Below are 23,956 nucleotides of genomic sequence, written 5' to 3'. Positions count from 1 at the left end.
AGAGGAAAGGAAGTTTAGAAGATAGAGCCTGGAGCTCACTTACTCTCCTGGCAGGTGATGGCAACCAGGAATGCAGTTTTAAGAGCTAGAAGACAAAGAGGACAGTTATGAAGTGGCTCAAAGGGAGTGCACATCAGATAAATCAGTACAAAGTTCACGTCCGACTGAGGCATCACGAAGGGAACAGGAGGCAGCATGTGCGTGATGCCTTTCAAGAATCTATTTACAACAGGGGACTTGAAAAGAGAAGGCTGATCAGGAAGCCTCAAGAAGGCTGAAATGGCCGAGAGGTAGCCTTTGATAGTGCCCTGGGCAGAGCCCCGCTGGGAAAGAGGAAGAGGAGAACCTCTGAAAGGGGGGCAGAGAGTGGATCCACAGCCTTTGCTGTGCACCATGCCACAAATTTGTTCCACCTGCAGGCGTATACCGATTTTGTGCAGGGACGCCTGGCTGCCAGAATCACATCACAGACTTCAGGAGGCAAGTCAAAAGGCCTCAACTGCTGCTGCTCAATCTCCATGCATGTAGGTGGAGACTGGACAGGTTCGGGTGGAGGACCGTCCCCTGCTGCTGCGACAGAAGGTCCTCCTGAAGAGGCAGACAAATCGGGGGATCGACTGACATGCTGAGTAGCTCGGGATACCAGTATGTTTGTGCCCAGTCTGGAGCCACAAGGATGACTTGGGTCCAGTCTCTCCTGATCTTCTTCAGCACTCTGGGCAGAAGTGGTATAGGCGTAAATGCGTACAACAGACCGCAGCTCCACTCGCGCCGAAAAGCGTCTCTGAGCGAGTGCCGCCTTGAAATATGCAACGCGCAGAACTGATGACATTGCGCGCTCTCTTCGGTGGCGAATAGGTCTAACCAAGGCTCTCCCCACTGCTGAAAGAGACCTTGCGCCACGTCTGAGTTCAGACGCCATTCGTGATCCATCATGCACCGGCGGCTGAGTTCGTCCGCCCAGGCGTTCAGGGAACCTGCCAGGTGTTGAACCACCAGGGTGACGCCCTGGTGTTCCAGCCATGTCCAGAGGCGCAGAGCCTCCTGACAGAGGGTCCACGACCCCACCCCTCCCTGTTTGTTGCAGTAACACATGGCGGTGGTGTTTTCCGTGAACACCTGCACTACACTTACCCGGGTCTAGTGCAAAGGTTGTCCTTCACACTAGACCCTCTTTCTTCCGAAAGTGGTTACCTCTTTCCACATAGGACAGACCATCACTTTGTCCACATTCTTCCAGCCCCCGCATCCTTCTTAAGAAGAGGAGAGGCTCCACCGTTTAGATCCAAAATGTGCACTTTTATTTTATCTGGATCGCACAAGACAATTCCGGGTGGATGATCAGCTCTGTGTTGGCTATGTGGGCGCCAAAAAAGGTCAGGCCGTGCAAAATCCAACCATCTCCTGCTGGGTCGTTTTTTTTGGGGGTTTTATTTTTACCAGAATTTATTGTTTTTTAAGACTTCCTCAATATACATGAACATTCCCCATATCATATCTAGTATATATTGTAGAAAATATATTTAGTCTTTATTCTCTCAACGTTCCTTTCTAACAAAACCGCCTCCTCTACCCCTTGATTTGCACTTAGGTGAACATGTAAGTACCTCTGTGTGCTGTTGGGTTCTTGTGTGCTCATCTAGATTCTCTGCGTTGTGGCATCAGTCTTCTCTAGGCTAAGTGTCCCTCTTGTCCCCTCTCCCGCTCTGGCTCAACCAACTGCTGGGTGCTTGCCCCACTATTGCCGTCCTGTCTGCCCGTCTTCAGCTCGCACACTAGAAGGGAAGGAATGCCTTCAGTGCAAGTCGGATCGCCCGCAGCTCCAGAAGGTTGATATGGAGCTGGGATTTCGCCGGAGACCAGAGGCCTCTGATCTCCACCTCTCCCATGTGCCCCCCACCTATCCCAGGAGGGACGCATCCGTCACTACTCCGTGCTCCGGTTGGGGTAGGGATCTGCCGCTGACCCAATCGCGCTTCGTGAGCCACTACTGCAACTGACTCGCAATGCCCTCCGAGACCAGGACGTGGTCGGACAGGTTACCCTGATGCTGTGCCCACTGAAACTTCAGGTCCCACTGCAGAGCCCGCGTCCGCCACCTGGCGTGACGCATCAGTAGGATGCAGGAGGCCATCAGCCACAGGTGCCGCAGAGTCAACCTGACCGAGACCCGGGATAAAGGCTGAAAGATCGGATTCAGAGCCTGAATATCCCGAACCCGCTGCTCGGGGGGATAAACCCGAAACTGCGCCGAGTCCAGAACCGCTCCGATGAAGAGGAGCTTCTGACAGCGGCACAGGTGTGACTTCGGCACGTTGATAGAGAACCCCAGCAGGTGCAGGAGGTTGGCCGTAGTCTGGAGGTGGGAGACGACTGTCTGGGGCGAGCCCGCCTTCAACAACCAGTCACGGAAATAAGCGTCCTGCAAGTCCAACGCCACCATCCAGTCTCCAGGGTCTAGTGCAGCTAAGACCTGAGCCAATGTCAGCATCTTGACGTTCTGGAGGTTCAAGATAGGGCAAGCGCCTCCCTTGCCCTTCTTAGGGAAACAGAAAGTAGTGAGAAGAACAACCACACCCTACTTCTGGCCCAGGAAGGCGCTCAACGGCCCCCTTGGCCAAGAGGGCCGTAACGTCCTCTTCCAGAAATAGCAAGTGATCCCCCGACATGCGGTGGTATTGCTGTGGCATGGATGGAGGTGTCGCCTCGAAAGGGAGGGAGTAGCCCCTTCGGATTTGCAGCACCCACCTGTCCGACGTGATGGTACGCCAGTGGAGGAGGTGATGATGAACCCTGCCCCCCTCACTGGCGTTGAATGGGCCTGAAATGCCGGACTAGGAAGGCTCAGAGGCAGATGCTGCCGGGGCGGATGTGGACTGACCCTGCCGTTGTCCCTCAGCACCGCCACGGCGGTAACCACGTCCGCGTTGAGACTGGTTCTGCGGCCTGTGTCTGGCTGGACGTGTGGGGGCACCACTTCCTTGTCCATGAAAGGGGTAAAAAGAGGAGGTTTCCTGGCGCTGGCCCAGGCCCAAGGACTTGGCAGTAGCCCTGGGGTTCTTAAAACGCTCTAGCGCACTATCCGCCTTGTCGCCAAAGAGGCGATGGCAACAAGGAATGCAGTTTTAAGAGCTAGAAGACAAAGAGGACAGTTGTGAAGTGGCTCAAAGGGAGTGCACATCAGATAAATCAGTACAAAGTTCAAGTCCGACTGAGGCATCACGAAGGGAACAGGAGGAAGCATGTGCGTGATGCCTTTCAAGAATCTATTTACAACCGGGGACTTGAAAAGAGAAGGCTGATCAGGAAGCCTCAAGAAGGCTGAAATGCCGAGAGGTAGCCTTTGATAGTGCCCTGGGAAGAGCCCTGCTGGGAAAGAGGAAGAGGAGAACCTCTGAAAGGGGGGCAGAGAGTGGATCCACAGCCTTTGCTGTGCACCATGCCACAAATTTGTTCCACCTGCAGGCGTATACCGATTTTGTGCAGGGACGCCTGGCTGCCAGAATCACATCACAGACTTCAGGAGGCAAGTCAAAAGGCCTCAACTGCTGCTGCTCAATCTCCATGCATGTAGGTGGAGACTGGACAGGTTCGGGTGGAGGACCGTCCCCAGCTGCTGCGACAAAAGGTCCTCCTGAAGAGGCAGACAAATCGGGGGATCGACTGACATGCTGGGTAGCTCGGGATACCAGTATGTTTGTGCCCAGTCCGGAGCCACAAGGATGACTTGGGCCCAGTCTCTCCTGTTCTTCTTCAGCACTCTGGGCAGAAGTGGTATAGGCGTAAATGCGTACAACAGACCGCAGCTCCACTCGCGTCGAAAAGCGTCTCTGAGCGAGTGCCGCCTTGAAATATCCAACGCACAGAACTGATGACATTGCGCGCTCTCTTCGGTGGCGAATAGGTCTAACCAAGGCTCTCCCCACTGCTGAAAGAGACCTTGCGCCACGTCCGAGTTCAGACGCCATTCGTGATCCATCATGCACCGGCGGCTGAGTTCGTCCGCCCTGGCGTTCAGGGAACCTGCCAGGTGTTGAACCACCAGGGTGACGCCCTGGTGTTCCAGCCAGACTGCAGCCAGGCATGGCGATGAATCGCCGCCATCGTGGAAATCGCTCTGCACAGCGAGTCTGTGGTGTCAAGTCCACATCTAATCGAGTACCGTGCTGCATCCCGCCCCTCCGCCAGGGCTTAAGCGAGCCGTGTACGGGCCTCCTCCGGACACTGTGGCAGCACCTCCGCAACCGTATCCCACAGAGAGTGGGTGTAACGGCCCAATAGGCAGGCGGTGTTGACAGACCGCAGCACCAAACTCAGAGAGAACAGTTTCTTCCCAAACTGATCATGCCTTTCGGGAACGCGGTCTGGGACGTAGAGGCCTGAATCACCAGGCTCTCAGGGGTGGGGTGAACGGACAGAAAGCAGGGGTCGCACGGAGCCGGGCGGTGGCGTCGGGCCACGTTCCAATCCACAGGGAGGCCTGTAGAGGGCTTGGACCAGGTGCCCATCAGAACGTCGGTGAGAGCTTCGTTAAACGGCAGTAGAGGCTCCGAGGAGCTTGCCCGCGGTTTGAGCACCTCAGTGAGGAGGTTAGTCCTCACAGCCGCAACAGGGAGCTCAAGAGCCAAGGCCTTGGCCGCCCTGTTCAAACCACGCTATAAGTAGCCCCCTCCTCTGAAGCCATAGAGGGAGGAAAGATGAATCCAGTGTCAAGCGAAGTGTCTAGACCACTGGCTGCCCCCAGCTCATCTGCCCAGTCCTGGCTTACGTGGCACTGCTGTGCCAGAGGGTCCTCAGATCCCTCACAGTATTCCTGGTCATCCATGTCCTGGAAACCAGGCAAAAATGATGGAGCCGGGTCGTAGGTGAATTGTTCACCCATCGGCATCGGAGACGGTGCCGAGCGGCCTGCTCCGGCGTAGCACACGGACCGGGGCTAAAACCGGGGACGGCGTCGTCCAGACACGGTGTGAGAAGTTGGCCTGATATATGATGCTCACTAGTTCTAGTGATCACCTTGTATCAGTCCAAACAACCCTTATGGTGATTGGTTGTAAAGTCAACCGTATAGACCAGCTATCCTAGTAGCGTGAACAAAAGCAGTCTTTTAGGCTAATCTCTTTTGGCATGTGAAGCCAGCTGTTTTACCATAGTATAACCCCTTGAATATCAAATGAAAGGACACCACACAGGTTGTTATGAAAAATAAACAGTCTATTTATTTATAACAACACCTCTGTACTCTTTATGAGATCAGAGGGCTAAGCACATGACAATACTAAAAAGGAAACACGAGTTCGCACAATATTTACACAAGTGCCTTAGGGGCACGACAAACCATATACTCAAAACAATGGAATGCGAGGAAAGAAAATACTGTAAGGAGATCCAGAGGCTGGAGGATCGCTGGGACGACGCTACGAACTAGGTAAGTACGGAGCAGGAGGCCCACGGGACTCACGTGCAGAGTGGAAACTCTCACGCGGGATGCGTACCAACGTCTATGGATGCTACAGTTTACAAAGTTACGGATTCCGGACGAACCCGGCTGGATGGAGGGAAAACAACAGTGGACCTGGACACTAGGATAGTGAACACTGACTTCAGCACCTAGAAGCTTTAGTTACCTAACCCACAGGCTGCGGGTGCATAGGGCTGAAGTGGTGTCGGGTTTGCTGCGTTGATCCCGGTGATGCCTGAAACAAGGAGTTGCTGGCAGGCAGCCAGATGGAGGAGTCCGGTGGTTCCAAGGATGGAACTAGGAAGGAGAAGTCCTGAAAGGGAAGGGGACAGAGTCTTGGTCACTAGCCAGTGACGGTGCTGGAACCAGGAGGGAACCAGATGCTGTCGCCGCGCTCAGGTGAAGGAAGGGTCGCTTCTCTCTGCAGCTGCGCGGACCAGGAGCTGTTCTTTACGACCAGGCTGGAGGCACAAGCTGTCCCACGTGGTCTGCGGCTGATGGCGGTGTTGGATCGTCGATCTGGTCAACAGGCCTTGGCTAATGCAAGCAAAACAATGGCCCTAGACTATTGATTAAATGGACTTAATCCACAAAATAATTTATAAATTAGAAATGCGATTCAATCTGCATTTAAGGAATCAAGCTACATGGGAGAAAAGGTAATTAAATAAGCAACGAACACCATAACCACATTTCAAATTTGTATTTATCAAAAAACAAAATAACACAGTTATTTACATTGTCAAAAGAATTATACTAATACACGGCGCAAAGACTAGGAGAGCTATAGTCAAAGGTGAGGAAAGGGGTGCTCAAGTGAAAAGAAGGAAATGCAGAGACAGTTATGATATACGTTATCCTTTTTATACGTTATACATTTCCTTCTTTTCACTTGAACACCCCTTTCCTCACCTTTGACTATAGCTCTCCTAGTCTTTGCGCCGTGTATTAGTATAATTCTTTTGACAATGTAAATAACTGTGTTATTTTGTTTTTTGATAAATACAAATTTGAAACGTGGTTATGGTGTTCATTGCTTATTTAATTACCTTTTCTCCCATGTAGCTTGATTCCTTAAATGCAGATTGAATCGCATTTCTAATTTATAAATTATTTTGTGGATTAAGTCCATTTAATCAATAGTCTAGGGCCATTGTTTTGCTTATATCATTGATACCCAGGTCCTTTGATTTTGTGGGTGTTACCCCATTGATTTAATGGTCGCTTGGCTAATGCAAGCCACGCGGTGGAGCAAAGATGGCGTCTGGTGCGGACCAGGAGGGTCCGGGGTGCCCCTCTTTTACAAGGAAGCAAGGGCCAGTCTGGGGGACCAGACTAGCAGAGTCGAATTCTTCGGGTCGTCGTCTCAGAGGGCACAAGCCAGCCGCCAAGTGACCAGACAACAGGAAGTGCAGCAACCAAGCAAAAGGGCCCCACGCAGATCACGGGGATGCTGGGGGGCTGCTCTTTGGTGCAGGAGCTGCGTCGGTGTGGGGCTTCTCAGTCCCCAATGCACTCACTTGAGGAACCCTCAGGGGTCGTGCAGGAAGCGCTGTGCAGGTTTCTTCAAGATGGCCGTCTCCACGTTGCTCGTCGCACCCACGGGTCCCAGCTGTGCTGTGGATGTGGGTAGAGGTCAGAGAGGTCTGGAGGTCCGGGTCTTGTCGAGCTGGGTCGTCGGATTCCGGGATGGAAGGACTTTGCAGCAAACCGCACAGGAGCTTGATGGTGCCTGCGAAGCAGGATGGTCACTCCCTGACCATAGGGGAGATTCTTCAGTCTTCTGATGTTCAGGAGGTCGAAGGTCAAGAGTTTCTTCGTGGAAGGTTGTCAAGATTAATCTAACTTGGAATGGGACCAGCTCCCACCTTTATCTGGCTAAAGGGGGCTGCACTACGACTAGGTCCCTCCCCTGGGTGGGACCAGGAAGGGGGGTGGCTACACCCCCTTTCCTTTGTCCAGTTTCCCGCCAGAGCTGGGGCTGGAGTGCCCCAGCAACTGGTTGGAACCGGTGTATGCACAGGGCACCTTGTGTGCCCCAGGCATGTCTCATTCCTTTCAGCTTGGCCCTACCTAATACACAAAATCCTGTCTGGGGTGGTGCTAGCACCTCCCAAGGCAGGAAACCCTTTGTCCGAGCCACCCTCCCTGGAAGGACTCCCAGCAGCAGGAGGTCAGACTTGTGTCTGTGGTGGCAGCATCCATTTTGTGATGCTGAGGCTCGAGTTAACTTTAACCGGGGTTTACAGTTACAGGCATGTCGTGTCCCTCTAGAAGGGTGGAATGCTAACCCCGTCGCCAGAATTGGCGAGGGGTTAGTATTCCAATTCGTATGACACCTTACTCGACATGTTTTGATAATGCTATGCCAAAGTTAGCATTTAACCGCGAGGATTATAATGCACTTAAGAGTATATGGTATAGCGTTATCATGGAACAGCTATAAGGACTTGGTTCCGCAAGCTGCAAACGGGTTCAGCTCATGCCAGAGCACCATCTCACATAATTCCAGGCACTCTGCCTTCAGGATTGATAAGGCCTGCCATAGGAGTGACTGATAGGAATATATGTGTCCATTTTAGGGTTAGATATAGGAATACTATATCTAAAGCAAAGGGTGTTTACACCACCTTGCCCCAGCTGTCGTGCAGCCAGTTGTGTCAGATTTGGGTGGCCAGCCAGGGGTGGCATAATACATGCTGCAGCCCCTGGTAGGCCCTGGGTACACCTATGCCCTGGATACCTAAGGTATACTGTACAGGGACTGATAAGGTGGCCCAGTACCAATTGGTAAATGCACCTAAGGTACATGCTTGTCAATTTAGAGAGAGAACAGCTAGGCTGTGGGTCTGATTAGCAGGCCCACAGCCAGGGAAAGTCGTAAACCAGTGAGGCAAAAAGCAAAAATCTGGGGTGGCCATGGGATTGCAGACCCCACTCTCCTACACACGGCACCAGGAGCGACACCCTCGGGGTCGGCGCAAGCGGAGGAGTCGTGAGGTCGACTGGTTACGACCTGGATCCAGGCCTGGATCCTGTGAGGGCCTGCGGCATCGGGACCGGAGTCGGCGACGGCGCTGAAGCACCCGACTGGGCCGGAGCCGCCGCCTGCTATGGCTCCCAGTCGGTCCCGTGGGGCCGAAGGCGCCTCGGCAGGTTCCAACGGAGGGAAGTGAGTCCTCATGGCCACGAGGAAAGCACTTATCTCCTCCGTCGTCGCATGCAGTCCAGGGACCGGTGGGTATGGAGCTGGATGCTGCACCTGCGTAGCCGTGCGGGCGGTGGCGCCCGAACCCCCGGGCGCGTCGCGCTAGCATCGGGGGAGTCGGAAGAGCAATGACGCCTCTGACTTCTTTTTAGAATGCCTCGACTTAACGGAGGACTTGGAGCCTGACGAGTGGTGGTGACTCGAGGAGTGGCGAAGACGGCGGCTCCGCGACCGGTCCTTCGACTTCCTCCTTGACCGGGACTGCCGGAGCTCGAGCAGCTTACGGGACCGCTCCAGTCTAGCCTTCGAGGTCAAGGCCCGGCAGTCGGGGCACGACTTGTCATCGTGGCCGGCACCAAGGCAGTAAAGGCACCGATGGTGGGGGTCGGTCACCGACATCAAACGGTGACAGGAGTCGCAAGGTTTAAAACCAGGCATCCCTAATGGCACCGCGAGTCAAAATCGACTCGAAAAGTGGTCAAAAGAGATCAAAAAAGTTTGTCATAAAATGACTAGAGTACTACTCTTCCCGGATCTGCGCTTGCTGGCGCGGAAAAAAGAAAAACTGACGTCAGCGCGCGAGGGCGGCGTCTAAGTACTTCGACGACGTCATTCCAGCGATCACAACGCCGACAACGGACACTGAGCTGCTGACGACATCTATCGACGCGCAGGGGTACTGCTGACGAAAACTTTCCAGATCCAGCCTGACGCCTGGGGATATTCTATGGTAAGGAATCTAACACTAATGTGTTTCTTTCAGATCCATCATGCACCTGTGCCTGAGTTTGTCTGCCCTGGCGTTCAGGGAACCTACAAGGTGTTGAACCACCAGGGATATGCCCTGATGTTCCAGCCATGTCCAGAGATGGAGGGCCTCTTGACATAGGGTCCACGACCACACCATGCCTTGTTTGTTGCAGTACCACAGGGTGGTGGTGTTGTCCGTGAACACCTGCACTACCCTTCCTTTGACAGAAGGAAGGAATGCCTTAAGTGCCTTAGTGACGAATCGCCCGGAGCTCCAGAATGTTGATGTAAAGCCCAGACTCCGCCGGAGACCACAGGCTTCTGATCTCAGCCTCCCCCATGTGGCCGCCCCACCTCCGAAAGTGATGCATTTATGACCACTGTGAACTCTGGTTGGGGAAGGGAGAGGGATCTGCCGATGACCCAATCTTGGTTTGTTAACCACCACTGCAATTGGTGTGCAGTGCTTTCCGAGATCTGGACGCAATCGGAAAGATTCCCCTGATGCTGTGCCCACTGTGCTGTGTGGTGTTAGGTTGGGAGTCATCAGCTGTATCAGGCTTCTTTGAGGAAGGGGGCTTGGGGTATTCTTGAAACTGCCAGTATCAGTGTCGGGGAAGGGCACACTGGTGAGGGAAACAGCAACAGCCAGTATTGGGAAGTGTGCCTTGGAGAAGTCACCTGGCATCTAATGGCGGTGGAATCCTAAACAAAACGTTGAACAATTGCGGGGGGGGGGGGGGGCCGAAGGTGCACCAGAGGGGATCTCTGCATGCCTAGAAATTGCCATCATGGCGAGTAGGAACTGCGGGTAAGTCAAAGCAGGCTCTGAGGCCTTGAATGTCATCTGAACTGCTGTCTGTACATGATTTAATCAAGTGGTCACACATCCAACGAAATAGTTTCTTTCTCAGTTACAATTATCTGAATAGGTGGTACAAGGCTGATTTATATCCTTTGAAAGTGCAATAATGTATGGAATGTGATCCTTATGAAAAAGAAAGCTTGAGCGCACAGGAAAAAGCATTGCTGCTTCAGACATGCTAGCATGAGTCACAACAATATCATCTAAAAAATGTATCACTGCCTCTGGAAAGGTGAGTCCAGACTCCATATAAAACTGATTATGTATGTATGTATACAGTATTTATGTAGTACATGCCTAGCAGAGTCTGGATCTGGGTCTGTGTTAGGGTTCAGTAATGTGGCAAGGACTCAGGAATGAAATCAGCTCATTTCAGGCAAGCTGATGAACACAACCTAAAAGTTGTTACTAGGGCCAGTAAAAAAAAAATAACTGACAAGAACGGACCCTTCAAATCTCCCCCCCAAGTGCTTGAATGTATATGGTGGGGTTAGAGTTTGGTGGAAAGGGAACTCTGTCACAAATGTGACAGAGTACCCGGACACCTGTCAGCTCTGGGGGTCTGAGGAACTGCCAGCTGGAAAGCTTTCCCTAACGGCCTAATGGAGTTGGGGATGTTAAAAATAGGGCATTACACCGCTGCTCCTATTTAGGTTGGATGGTGTGATGTCAATTTCTGGAGAGTGGGAAAAAAACCCACCACCACATCCATGGAAAAACATCCGGGGTGTGGAAGTCATTAGTTATTTGTTTTTTCAAGAACAGGACCCCATTTTGGTAGTTCATCCCTGAAATGGACAGTTATCAAAATAGATTGTGTCCGTCCACCATACCTTTTGGACCTGGACAGGAACCTCATAACACTGGTTCCAATCAAGGTATCGAGATCACTGCTGCACTGGCGGCAATCTCTAAATTTGGCGGATGGTACCCTGAAAGACAGCACTAGATCTGTTAAACTTTAGATAAGGCACTTAGTCATAAAATATTTTGCTAGTACCAACATTTTTATAAAAAGGTCTTTAAAAAAAAGCTGCAAAAAAATTGGGAATATGACACTTATGACTGAGATCATAAACCAGTCACTGGTTCTTCTAGGTACACTGACCTGAGTTTGGTGATGGGTTTGCCTCGTCTCTACGTAGATCACTTGTCGAAGATCCAGAGGTGATAGTGTTGCCAGCTGCCACCCCCATTTGCTGGGACATTAGCACCCCATGATCATCTCCTTTGTCATCAAAGTTTCCCATCAGTGCTTTTCTGATAATATCTTCCAGACCTAGGTTGCTGGCAGGATCAGCATAGTTGTGACCCCTAGAACTGATCGCACCTGTTGGCAGGAAAAATACAGATGGAGTTAGAGTGGAGAGAGGAAGCAAATATGACACAGAAGAAAGGCTATATGTGGGGAGGGAGAGATGTGAGTATTTGAGAAAGTGGAGAGGGAAGAGCAATGGAAAAGATGAAAATGAGCTAGCGTTACTGGAAATACAGAAAGAGCATAGATAAAGTAAAAGAAAAATAAAGTAAAGACATATGGGAACCACCATGAGAAATGAAAGCAAACAGAAAACTACTCCGAGGATTACCCACTAAAGCTGTGAATTAGGCATGCAAAATGTGTTATAAATAGAGAGAGAGGGCAATCACGCCCAAAAGAGCTATCCTAGTCACAGGCACTAAATAAAAGGAGGTAACTAAATGGGAAGCAGCCAGAGGAAACGTTATCTATTCTGCATTTTCCGAACCGATAATTGCACAAATCACAACAGCAAAAATATCTCTATTCGGCTGCTGATTGCAGAGCATAAACATGCCAGGTGCTGACTGTGTGAGGCTACAAATTGTTAAGCTGTGAATTTGTGCTACTATAGCAGGTATCACACTACTATACATCATGGGAGAAAAATGTGGTCACCATTCAAGGGGAAACCATTCACGTTTAAATCCAAATCTAACATTAATAAGGATCATCGAAGGTCTGTTTTGTTATCAGGCCAGCGACTGCAAAGTTAGTTCGTATCTTGATCAGTTTGGAGCTAAAGCCTCAGTATTAAAGGATAAAGGAAAAAAGTGATCAATTTACAGTTTATGTTCTTCAGCATGATAATTAAAATATAGTTTGGCAATGAAAAGTCAAATTCTAGATTCAATCTCTGATCTCAACAAAATATGTGGTATATAGCCAGTCACTGAAAGTACAACCTGGGGGACACACTGCTGCAAGTGGGACAAGAGTTATAAGACGTTTTGGGAAACCTTGAGTCTTTTTAAGTGCCCCTGTAATGTATTATCTTTTTGAAAACTGTGCTCAGTATGAAATGATGTGGTGGTTGTTCACAAAAGGGGAGTTAGCGGGACGGGGCGGTGAGGCACTGTAGCCCAAATTATATTTGTGTTGTACATAGGACAGTGTGTGGTTTATATGAAATCGGTGTCCCAGGTGGCACAGCTATTAGAGGGAATTATTTTACATTTCGTATGTTGAATTGAAATATGGTATATGAAAAAGTGGTTCCAAGAGATGTACTACAGCAATTGAGCAATTACAGATATGAAGCACTTTAAGGTGATTCGTGACAGGCTTTTTGAAACAAGCCGCATGGCAGGAGCTACAATTAATGTAAAGTTCAGGTATTCTTTTGCTAGTTTTATGAAAGTTAAGTAGCAAAAAGTAAGAAATATTTTTAGCTGCAGATACATTAAAACCGGTTTGGCTGAATGTGGACATTGGTGGAATGTAAAGGCGTATAGAATGTGTTATCTTACCAGCATTGTCATGGCCCTGTAGCACGTTCAGAGTCAAGGCACTCATTATAAGTAGTACAGCTCTCACTGACCACAGTCAAAGTGATCTGTTCTCATTGTGTTTGGTTAGAGGAGATCTTACTGCCCAACATATTGTAATTAACGTGAACGAAGTTTGACAGGCGTTTAAAAAGAGTTTGTGCAATGTGAACAGGAACTTAGTAGAACATGGATGTCCTGGTATCCTACACAACATGCCTGGTGCAATGTGAACTGGGCTTGGTATGATAAAGACCAGGGCCTGGTGTCATGAGTTATTTATTTTTTCTCCCAAATGAATCGTTATGAGACTGATTAAAAAAAAACTTGAAATCATTGGGAGCTTTGAGAAAAAAAACTTCATGGTAGTTTAAATACTGCACTACAGGCAAGCAACCCGAAAAACGTTACCTGCTGATGATCTAGACCCACCTTTGGGACAATCATTGCTATGCTGTTTGACCTGGAGAGTGGTTGCGCACAGTTAACAGTACGCAAAAGTACACATTCATTAAAGAGTAATTTATATTCCAATTCAGAGAAACAGCTGTCTGATTTCCTGTCATGCTCTTCTTTTGAACTCATAAAAAAACGAAGGTAGCATACAGATCAAACCATTCTCACTCTCTGTGATGGATATAAAAGTCTTATTTCATCTGTAAGGGTTGAAAGACCATGGCTTTAGTGCATATACTTGCATACACACATACACATGAATATATTACAGGGTGACAATCTTAAGACATGAAAGAAAACAACTGTTTCGGAGAAGAAATTAGAATTTAGATCTTCCACCAAAATTGTTTCAAGAAAAACCGAAAAAACAGAAAGCAGGATCTGGTTAACAGTAGTGCCATGAAAGGTTTGATGGCACCGGGAGGAGTATTCTATAAAGTACAGCACCAAACAGACAATTTGAACTCACTTTGGTCAAACTTTCTGGAGTGAATGCCTATGTGAATAAGGAAAAGATATGTAAACCACACATCCAAAATTACAAGGCAACTACCCACATTTCCCATGATCTAGGCATGACCTTTTCATAATAAATCAATAATTCAAATATATATTAGGGCATTTTGCTACAATGGCAAAGGGTGTGTAGAATAGCATGTACTAACATTCATGATTCATATTTATGTATATACAGCTTCACACATCTTAAAATCCATGAATGGACTGCCACACGCACAACTGTGAAAGTAGTAAGCAATGCTTAACAACTTTACTGCAAGAACAACAAAGCTAGAGATATTGGGACTGAATTCTGGGATGGCACTAAAATTACCCAAGTCTCAAGGTGCCAGTATCTAGTTGGAACACCAATGTCATATCAACAATGCAAATAAATAGGTTGGGAACCACACCTCTCTCGCCCTTCATAAAGAAAATGCACAACGCTCAGAAACATTAATAGTACTATTAGCCATTTGCTTTGTACCGTATTCGATCTTACCAGAGGTAGTGACTGCTGGCAGGTTAAATATTTCTGTTCCAGGCTGAGCGGCAGCTGTAATAGAAAAAAAAATTCATGTAACACAAAAAGCCATGAACAGGGGGTAAAATGCATCAAACACTTATTTAGTCAAATCTTTATGCATCTCAACGACACCCATGATTTCTACCATTTCTTTAACCTGCAGTGTGGTACTATTATTTAGTTCACAACTGGCAAAGATTTTAGGTACTCTAAAGTCCCCTTCTGCTTCCCCATCTGTGGAGCTGTTACAAAAGGTTTTATGTAACTCACACATTATAAGTTACAAATAATGAGAGTTAATGGAATATGATAAAGGAATTTAAATATAGTAAAGTAATAAATGTAGAAAGAAAATAGTTTTCAGGAAGAGTGTTCCTAGAATTGGAGGTCTTGATATGGCAACACTGGGGTTGGGGGTGGTAAGATTTTAATAGTATAGGATGGCGGTACATGCACACCTGATTTCCAATGTTCAATTATAAGGATTCAAGAGGGTAACGAGTGCAAATTGGGTATTGCTCATCGATCCAGAAGCATTGTTTGAAGTATATAATTAGCGCCACTCCAGTGGTGGCATCCCCTTTGTGCCCGGCATAGTATCCATTAGTTGGACTAATCAATATTTAATCAAGTGTAAGACAAGTCAAGTAAAAAATGTATTGTTTTTGATTAGTCAAAACCATTACAAAAAAGTACATTCTAATAAAACATTTTAATTTAAATTCCTTTTCAATCAATGAGTTGTTAAAAAATGGTATGTTCCAGGGCATGCATGAAAGATAAAGTGCAGAGTGTCCATGTCTTCTTTCCCTTAGGGCTTCAGGAGTCTATGGGCAGGTTGCCGTACCGCTGATCCTTTGCTTGGCTGCAACTTGAGATAAGAACTTGACAAGCTTCCCATTTAGTTGTGGATCCCTTGGGTTAAAACATACGAGTACTGCTCGTCTCCGAGTGCGTATGCCACGTTCATTAAAGTGAGTTTTTAGGAGACCTACCCTGTCTTCTTTTAGTTTGGTGCAGGAACATATGTGTTCAACGTCCTCGTTCCCAACTCTGCATAGCCGGCACAAGTTCCCATTCTTCTTTCTCGGCCATGGTGGGAGATGGGGTATGACTGGCAGGATCCCTAACCTGTGTTTTAGAAAGGCCTCTTTAGAGTTCCTGGAGTACTCCAGTATGCCTGTGGGCCAAAAGATTTGTAACTGCACAAAGTTAACCATGCGTGGCTCCTGTGTGCAAATGTGGCTTTATCTTCAGTGAGTGAAATTTTCTTTATAACTTTGTTTACAATGCGCTTAAAGTGCGAGTGCGTTGTCGGAATTTCCCATATTTCAGCTGGTCCTGTGACAGCAAGTGATTCATCCAAGTATGTTTTAGCCGGCGTGGTGGATGTGCTGCCCAGGTCCTGCCAGAGCTGATGGTTCAATGTGTTCCTGGCGGAGTACTTGATTTTGTGCCAGCACTTGATATACGAGCCGCGCTTTGCATGGAGTTGCTTTGCTAGGCCAAGGTCTAGACGAATCTGTGCGGGTGAGGTATATGGCGGGAGGTTTAGCATTACTCAATGTGCCTTTGCCAAGGTGGTGTCCAGCAGTGAAGGGTCCCTGCCTCTCAATACCTCGCTGCCATATGTTACTGTTGGTGGAATTTTTGCTTGCGCAACGCAAATAAGTGGCTCAAATGTTTGTCCAGTCAATTTTGTTTTAAGGACCCTTAGTGTTGTCGAAATCGCCATTCCTTTCCTCTTGATGGTGTTAAGCAGGTTCACAAATTGTCCCCCTTTGTCAAACATGACATCTAGGTACTTATACACATTGCAGTTCATGATTGCGATTTTTCCAAGCGACGAGGCATGGGACCACTTTTTTCCAGTGATAGTCAAAGTTTTAGTTTTGTCTATGTTGACTTATAGTTGGTTTTCATCAGCGTACCCATGCAGTGTGTTAAGTAACCGTTGTAAACCTACTTGGGTATGGCTAATTAAAACAACATCGGCCGCATATGACATGCTGGAAATCGGATTTCCTCCTATTCGAGGGGCGTGTGCATTGCAGGCAGTGAGGACTGTTAAGTCAGCTGTGTAAAGGGTAAATAGAAGGGGTGCAAGGACGCACCTCTGCTTGAGGCCTTTAGTTGCTTGTATGCGCCTCGACAGGTGGGAGCCATTGCGTGCTTTACCTGTATCCACGGGTTGGAGTGTAATTCTATTAGGAGGTTCAGGAGGGATGAGGGGACCCCCCAGAGCGCCAATTTCCTCCAGAGGTTAGCTCGGTTCACGTTGTCGAACGCCGCCTTAAAATCCACAAAACAGAAGTGGAGAGATTGTTCGGTTAAAATTGCTTTGTCCATAATTAGTGACATTTCTAAAAGGTTGGTTGTTGTGCCTGTGTCTCTACAAAACCTCGTTTGGCTGGGGGGATTATGGTTTGCTCTGTTGCCCATTCTTGCAGCTCTGTTAGTAGATGCCCCGTGAAATATTTTGACTCTATGTCCAGTAGTGCAATTAAACGGTAGTTTTGTGGTAGGGTTTTGTCCCCCGCTTTATACATTGGTGAGAATACGGAGCCCTTCCATGATGCGGGCAAACTCCCGGACTGTCTGACAGAGCTGAAGATTGGAGCTAGTGTTTCTGACCAGTATTCAGGGCCTTGTTTAAAAAGAGCCGGTGGAATCCCGTTTGGCCTGGGTGCTCCTTCTTTCCTCCCTTTACGTATTTGTTCCCTGATCAAGGCGTTGATTTCGGTTTTCTCAGCCACGTCGGTTATCACAGTTTGTAGTTGAGGTGCTGATTGGTAATCCTTGCTAATGTTAAGTCCTGGTGCATGCTGGTTAAAGTTGTTCTAAAAAGAATGTCCAGTTATTTTTTGATATGTATGTTGTTAACCCGCCATGACTCGGTTGTAGGAATTTGTTTATTGTTGCCCAGAAGCATGCACTGTTGTTTCATTTGGAGTCGCAATGGAGTTTGTCCCAGAGTTCATTTTCTTGTGTTTTTCCTATGTCCCATTTAAGTTTCCTGAGTTCGGCCTTGCTCTTTCGAAGCTGCAAAAGTAGATCCGTGTACCCCGGGCGTAACCTCAAAAGCCTGAATGATTTATTTATGACTTTTTTTTTTATTTTTAAGAGTTGACCTTTGTGCGCTCGTAGCCTTCCCTGCAATTGTAGGATCGTTAGGCTGGAAGTGTCGGGCTAGAGATGAGTAGGAATTTGAAAACATAGAAGTAAATGATTCCCACATGTAGGTGTGGTTTCCCGTGAGATGGCGAAGCTCCTTTAGCGGTTGTTTTCTGCCAGGAGTACCTCCGTGGAGTTGGTTATGGAATATTTCATTATTTTTAAGTTTATTGTGTGGCATGCACGCTTTCCAACTTGGTTGGGGGTTGATTTATCTGGTGATGCATAAATTGAGATTTTCTGTGGCCGATGGTCACTGTCCCCTTTCTCCCCTAGACAGTAGCCTTTTATGTATTAGAAAAATGGGAGAGACACTAAGGTGTAGTCGATTGTAGAGGTTACATGGCCTAAGAGGAATGAGGAGGCCGGTGGGGAATCATCGACAAATCTGCCATTTAGTGGCCTTAGTCCAAAGTTCTCCAGATCTTCTAGCAGCTGAGTAGCACCCTTGGATGTTCTTCCATGATCTCTGTGTGATTGGATAGGAATGTTCCACTGAGAAGACTGGGCTTGGGTGTCTTCATTTGTTGTGGTGCCTAATATGTGCTGATTGAGGTCTCCTGACAGAATGAGATTTGGAGTGGTATGCATACTCATCAATTGATAAAGGTGTTCAATCATTTTTTTTGAGTCCAGTTTTTTCTATTTCGGCTTTTTGTATATGTTTATTATCAGTACCTCCTCCTTTTTTCCGGTGAGGTTTAGTTGAATTTTTATGCTGTTTACAGCTGGGAATACAGGCGATAATTCCACTGCGCTATGAATTTGTGTTATTTTGATGGAACTGGACAGGCCGCCTGATAGACGGCCATAGATGCTAATCCTTAGAGCGGGAGTGTGGAAACAAGTGTATCCCTCTATTTGCAGAGGCACCTCTTGCCATGTTTCCTGCAGTAGAATGATATTGAAGATGTTTAAATAGTCGAGAAATTCAGCGTCAGTGGCCTTGTTGTTTTGCCCGTTGATATTCCATGAGTATATCTTCAGGGGTAATACACCTTGATTTCCGCAGTGCCTCGTGTGTCTCGGTCACTGTGGGTGACAAAGTATGTTGATATTTCTGGTGATCCGAAATGGAGCTGGAGCAGCTGCGATGTTAACTGCTGTGCTCGTTTGCGTGTTTGATGCCTGATCCTTTTGTGATGATCGCCCTCGTGCCCACCTAAGTACTGAGGAAATTTTGTTGCATTTGCGGATTAGTCCTTCTCTTGTTATATCAAGTAAAGGGAAGGGGTATCCTTTGTTATTGAACGCGGTGGTTTGAATCCCCCAGGCTTTAAAGGTTTCCTGTTCTTCCAAGACTATGCTTGTAATTCGGTCACTAATCCAGGTGGCTTTGGTGGATTCTGTTCCGTTTGATTTATCCAACTTTAGAAATTCTATTGAAAGCAGGTCAGTAGAACGTATACCTTTTAGTGTAGGAATTGTGCCCAGGAGTTGGAGAATATTTCCTCTGTTCAAGATGTCGAAGAGTCCTTGCGATTCGGATACTGGGGTAAAAATAGTAATGGCTGAATTCCAGGTTTGGAAATGATAATTCGTGGTAATGTTAGTGAGTTGCTCACTCGATCTAATCAAGGTGTTAGGAGGTAGGGACTCTTGGGGGTTAAGGCCTGTTGATCCGTATTGGCCATGGTCCATGTTTGGGTGTTGTATTGAAGCGAGGCCCATCTACCCAAGTATAGTGGTCCTTGGCTTGGAGGGGGGTCCCCTTGCTTTGCTATAGGCACTGCTTGTGCTGTCGTTTTTTTTGTTTGCTTCCCCTAGTGCCTTAGTTGGGTCTGGAGTGGTCCTGTTAGCTGGCGGCTCAAATTTCAAGGTTCGTGTGTAGGAGTTGGCACCCAGTAGCGATGAGACGTGCAGTTGAGCTTAAGGCCAGCTCATGATTTGGGCCTTCCATAGTGGGGGGCTCCCTTGACTCAGTTGGTTGTAACATTCGACTGGTGGTGGTGGTGCTGTCATCCTGTTTTAGCTTAACTTTCATTATTCTATTGCCTTGGATGTCGGTTTGGCCACTGGATAATGTCCAGACTCCCCACAAAGATGGTATTTCGGCTTGTGTTGCATCCTTGTTTTCCATGGTGTCAGTGTCCTTTTGCTGGTTGGATCCTCCCTCAGCTTCGAGGGCGACGTATGTGATAGCAGATTGAACTTGTGCTTGCTGCTGTGATGTTTTTGTTGTAAACAAAGGGTAGAGCTTTGTGAGGCTCGAAGATGGTATTTTATTCTGTCATTTCCTCTTAAGTTGGCGTCGTCGCTTTGAGTTCTGCTTTGGTGTTTGCTCCTTGGATGGGGAGAGGTCCTGGTGGGCAGGCTGCCCTCGCGACGGATCGGAGAGTTGTTGCCAGTGTTGTTTTGGGATATAGAGTCCCTGTTTGGAGCTTCTTTGGCTGCAGCGTTATTTGGGTTTGCCCTTAGTCTGTCTTCTTGATGTGGGCCCATTGGCAGGCCTTCTATAAGGGTGGAGACAATTGAGGGGAGTGACGATAGCTTGTCAATCATAGGACCACAGCTGCAGTTCAGTTTTACTTCCTGCTGGGCTTTACTGATTAAAAGATTTAGTTGGCCTAGTTTCTCATCAATGCCCCCCACAAAGAGGGCGAGTGTGTCTAGAAGTGTCAGCTGCAGATCCATTTTATCTGACTGGTAGTGTAAAACCCCAACCTTTTGTTGCATTGTGTTTAATAAGATGTCCCATGTTTTCGGTACCTGATTCCCGGCTCGATTTGGTGAGCCTGGGATCGAAGAAGTTGGAGGACTTTTTCGTGAAGTTGAATTGTTGATCGCCGTTTCTTGATCGATGCCTTGAATTGTATTAATGCAGGCTGTAAGCAGAAACTGTTTCACAGGAGTGTCCAATGCATAGGACACTATTAGGTCAGCCCACTCCTGCGATCCAAGGTAGGAGATGGGGTTCTGCCCACCTCCCCCAGAGATTGGAGGGAAAACGACTCATTTGGGATTTCTTTTTCACCCCCTGTTTCAGCTCCTGGTGAAGATTGGGCCGGTTTGGTGGCCTCTCGATGTTGTGGTGACACAATTGGGGGTTTGTGGAGTTCTTTTTGAGGCATGACTTTACAGAGGTGTTCGGATGCAAAATTCAAATTGTGCCCAATCTAATCCCCTTGCCCTAAATTTGTGCCCTTCATGTTCGTTATTTTAGGCTCTTGTAAGTTTTGTGCCTCCTTCTGCTTTTTGGAGTTGGTTGAGACTATTGTTATGGCGTTGCTGGTAGGGGTGGGGGTAGGCAAGGATTGATGAATAACGTCCTCAGTACGAGATTCCACCCTGTCTTGGGAAATAGTTGGGATATTTGTTTTGTGTTTCGAAATTTTTTCTGATGTTAGGGGAGGGACCTCCAGTTTGGCCACTAGGATTCCCACTGTAGTTTGTAAAATGACTGGTTCCATGACTGATGAAGTTGATGGCAGTGTGGGGAGGAGAGGCAGGAGTGTATCTTGTAGGCCCAGAATGTTGCCACTGAAAGAGAATATAGAAGACATTGGGTCCTTTAGAAATTGGAATTTTTATGAGATTTTTGGTTGATGCAAGCGGGGTTGATGGCTTCCAGAGTTTTGTGCTAGATTACTAGGAACATCCACTTCCTCCGCTGCTTCAGTGGACGTCACCAGAGTTACTGTACTTGATTTTGAATTTCCATTTCGTTTGGCTTTACGCACGGTAATGGCAGGCTGCCCCCTTTTCCTGCCCGACCTCATGGTTGTGGTGGTCCTTATTCTTGGGGGGGTGGGGGGGGGCTGCTTTCTTGCTCCTTTCCTGTTGCGTTGTATTTGCCAAAAGCAAAGCAGGGATGGGGGTGGAGGGGGTGGTTAGTCTGTTCAATTGGTTTTGGTCTGATCTAGTTTTGTAGATTGTCTGCTTCTTTTCTTTTTTCTGGGCTCTTTATCCTGTAGCCGGTTGTCTGAGTAGTCCTTGCTGCTACTGCAGGGGCTATTACACGAAGGATGCAAGGATGCAGGGACGATGACAAAGTCCTCCCGGCTTACGCTGTGAAGCAGATAGTGCTTGCGGACAGTAGGTCCAGGTTCTGGGCTGTTCAATCCTCAATCCTGTAGTGTTTCACAGTGAGCACAGGGTGGTATGGGGCAGAGAGCCGTGAGCACATGGGCAGGAGCAGACGCCACTTGGCTCCACCCCCCCCCCCGCCTCTCACCAGTCAGCACCAGGCGGCACCCTGCAGCTCACGGTGGTTTCCCCAGGACGCACGGACAGGGCTCACTGGAGCAAGTGCCAACAAGGAGTAGTGGGAAGTCAAGGGACTGTGTGCGTGCACAGGAGCGGGAGTAAGGCGTGTGCGAGCAGGAGTAGAGCACACTGGGGTTACACAGGCTCTACCCTCTCCACTCACCGCACTCGCCTCTTACTGCCCCCCTGTGGATCCCTGCGGATCCTTACAGCCTGCGGGTCCTTACGGCCCCTTGTAACTCCCGTTGCCTCCGTGCGGTTCAGGGATCAGAGTTCAGGGTTCAGGGCTCGCGGTTCTCCCTTGGTTAGCGGGTACGTCCGCAGTTCCTATCTACCGTGGGCCGCTATCGAGAGAGGAGCAGGTTCCGGGCTATGAGGATGTGAGGGGAAAGCATGGTAGTGGGGAGGTCCAGGGGGGGTGAGCGTTTTTTTTTCAAGTTTCTCGCTCACTTGCTCACCTCACCCAATGCTTTGTGCTGTGGCCCCCCCTCACCACTCACTCATCGCTGTGACACTGTGCTGGTTGTCTTTCTGGCAGTCTCTCTGTAGATTTCTGGTTCCAATGCCGGCTTATTTTTCAGGCACAGCTTGGTTCGGCGCTCCTGATGCGGCTTCCTGGCAGCCTTGTGGCCCCTGGCTTCCTGCGGCTGCTGGCAGGCTCGCCGTTCCAGGTGTGGCTCGCGCCTCCTGGCCCCCCCGCGGCATGCCCGCAGCTCCTGGCTCCCGCTCTGCTCTGCAGCTGCTCTCGCAGGTCTCTCCCAAGACCTGGACACTATTGAACCTCAGAGGACATACAGCATAGGAATTTAAAAGCCAAGTTAAGCTGTTTTCAAAGATTGAATTTATTGGATTTTCATAAATTCCTTTTTATGTATGTTTAATCCACATGGTATCTGAGTTATAAAGTTTCTGGGGAAGCGAAGAGGTTGTACTTCAACTTGTTAGTCCTGATGCATTTGGGGCTTGTGGGAGCCCTTCATCTGGGCACTAGTGTTAATGAATCGAACAAGTTACTTACTTTCGGTAACGATGTATCTGGTAGAGACATAGTCTAGCCGCAGATTGCTTAACTTAAAATATCCCAGGTTTCAGACTGGATCCAGCAAATTTTGCGCAGCAGCACCTCTGCACGCTGGGGGCGGCGCCGTATGACTTCGCCCTGACGTCGTCCATGGACGTGACGTTAGCGGAGGCATATATGCCCTGCCCCGGCGTGCCAACATCAGTTTTTGTCAGAAGACTTTTCCGCATCAGAAAGCTAAGCCACCATCAAAAATTGTGAAAATATAGGAAGTGTGCAGAAAAAAAGAAAAAACAAGGTATGGTGAAAAACATCATCATAGAAAGACATGGGAGACATGAGAAAGTAGGGACTCAACAGAGTCCCACAGGCTGGCAGTAACCCTGGTCAACACACACAAAGTCTTAAGCACCCGCAAGCAGCGCTGGAAGAAGCAAAGACATTACGCCCCACGAATCAAAACACAGAGCCTCCTGAGACGGTGGAAACACCACCAAAGGCAAACACGGAGAGGTCTTCCGCAGAAGAGAGCCTTGAGTAGAAGGGTGGAAAGAAAGACAGACAGGGTCGTGCGGAGCGGGAGGGTGGCGATGCAGGAGCGCCTGAGGCACCGGATCGCCCGTGGCAGGACTCCCCCAATCCCCCATTTGAAAATTGTGGAGTGACGCTTTAAAAGGAAGGTACAACTCCCGTCCACCAGAGCCCTGGTGGAGAACTTCTTAAAAGTTCTCCGTGGGAAACGGAGTGACAGGTTAACCCATCCGCGGAATACCAGCAGCTGTGGAAGTAGCCCAAACAAAGGCAACACTGGCTTCAGTAGGAAAAGTAATTCCTCCGTGGGCGACGGCTGCAGACTGAGCCGTCCATCCCCAGGTCCAGGGGGGGTCGGCCAGCCCCGGAAAAGTGGAGGATTCACGGATGAATGGAGTAGCTGAGGGGCCTCAGGGGAAGGTGGAGAGGCTGGTGGAAAAGCCAGCCGCGAGCCACGGAAAGAAGGGTTCGAG

At 48.6% G+C, this 23,956-nt stretch overlaps 1 protein-coding gene across 15 annotated transcripts in view; it reads right to left on the bottom strand.

Annotated features, from left to right (window-relative positions):
• Positions 1 to 23,956, bottom strand: part of NCOR1 (nuclear receptor corepressor 1) — a 1,934,049-nt gene that overhangs the window by 39,334 nt on the left and 1,870,759 nt on the right. For 8 of the 15 annotated variants that reach the window (XM_078679968.1, XM_078679976.1, XM_078679974.1 and 5 more), the window contains 3 exons: positions 14,528 to 14,581; positions 13,997 to 14,023; positions 11,393 to 11,614 (listed from right to left, as the gene is read on the bottom strand). In XM_078679968.1, coding sequence (XP_078536094.1) covers positions 11,393 to 11,614; positions 13,997 to 14,023; positions 14,528 to 14,581 — 303 coding nt within the window. The remainder of the gene's footprint in view (positions 1 to 11,392; positions 11,615 to 13,996; positions 14,024 to 14,527; positions 14,582 to 23,956) is intronic. The other 7 variants (XM_078679969.1, XM_078679975.1, XM_078679980.1 and 4 more) reach the window with 1 other exon arrangement.

Source organism: Lissotriton helveticus, chromosome 3_1 (assembly GCF_964261635.1).
Source record: "Lissotriton helveticus chromosome 3_1, aLisHel1.1, whole genome shotgun sequence".
In the NCBI taxonomy this organism is placed as follows: domain Eukaryota; kingdom Metazoa; phylum Chordata; class Amphibia; order Caudata; family Salamandridae; genus Lissotriton; species Lissotriton helveticus.
The sequence above is the reverse complement of the archived record's forward strand: the minus strand, read 5'-3'. Positions and strand labels throughout refer to the sequence as shown.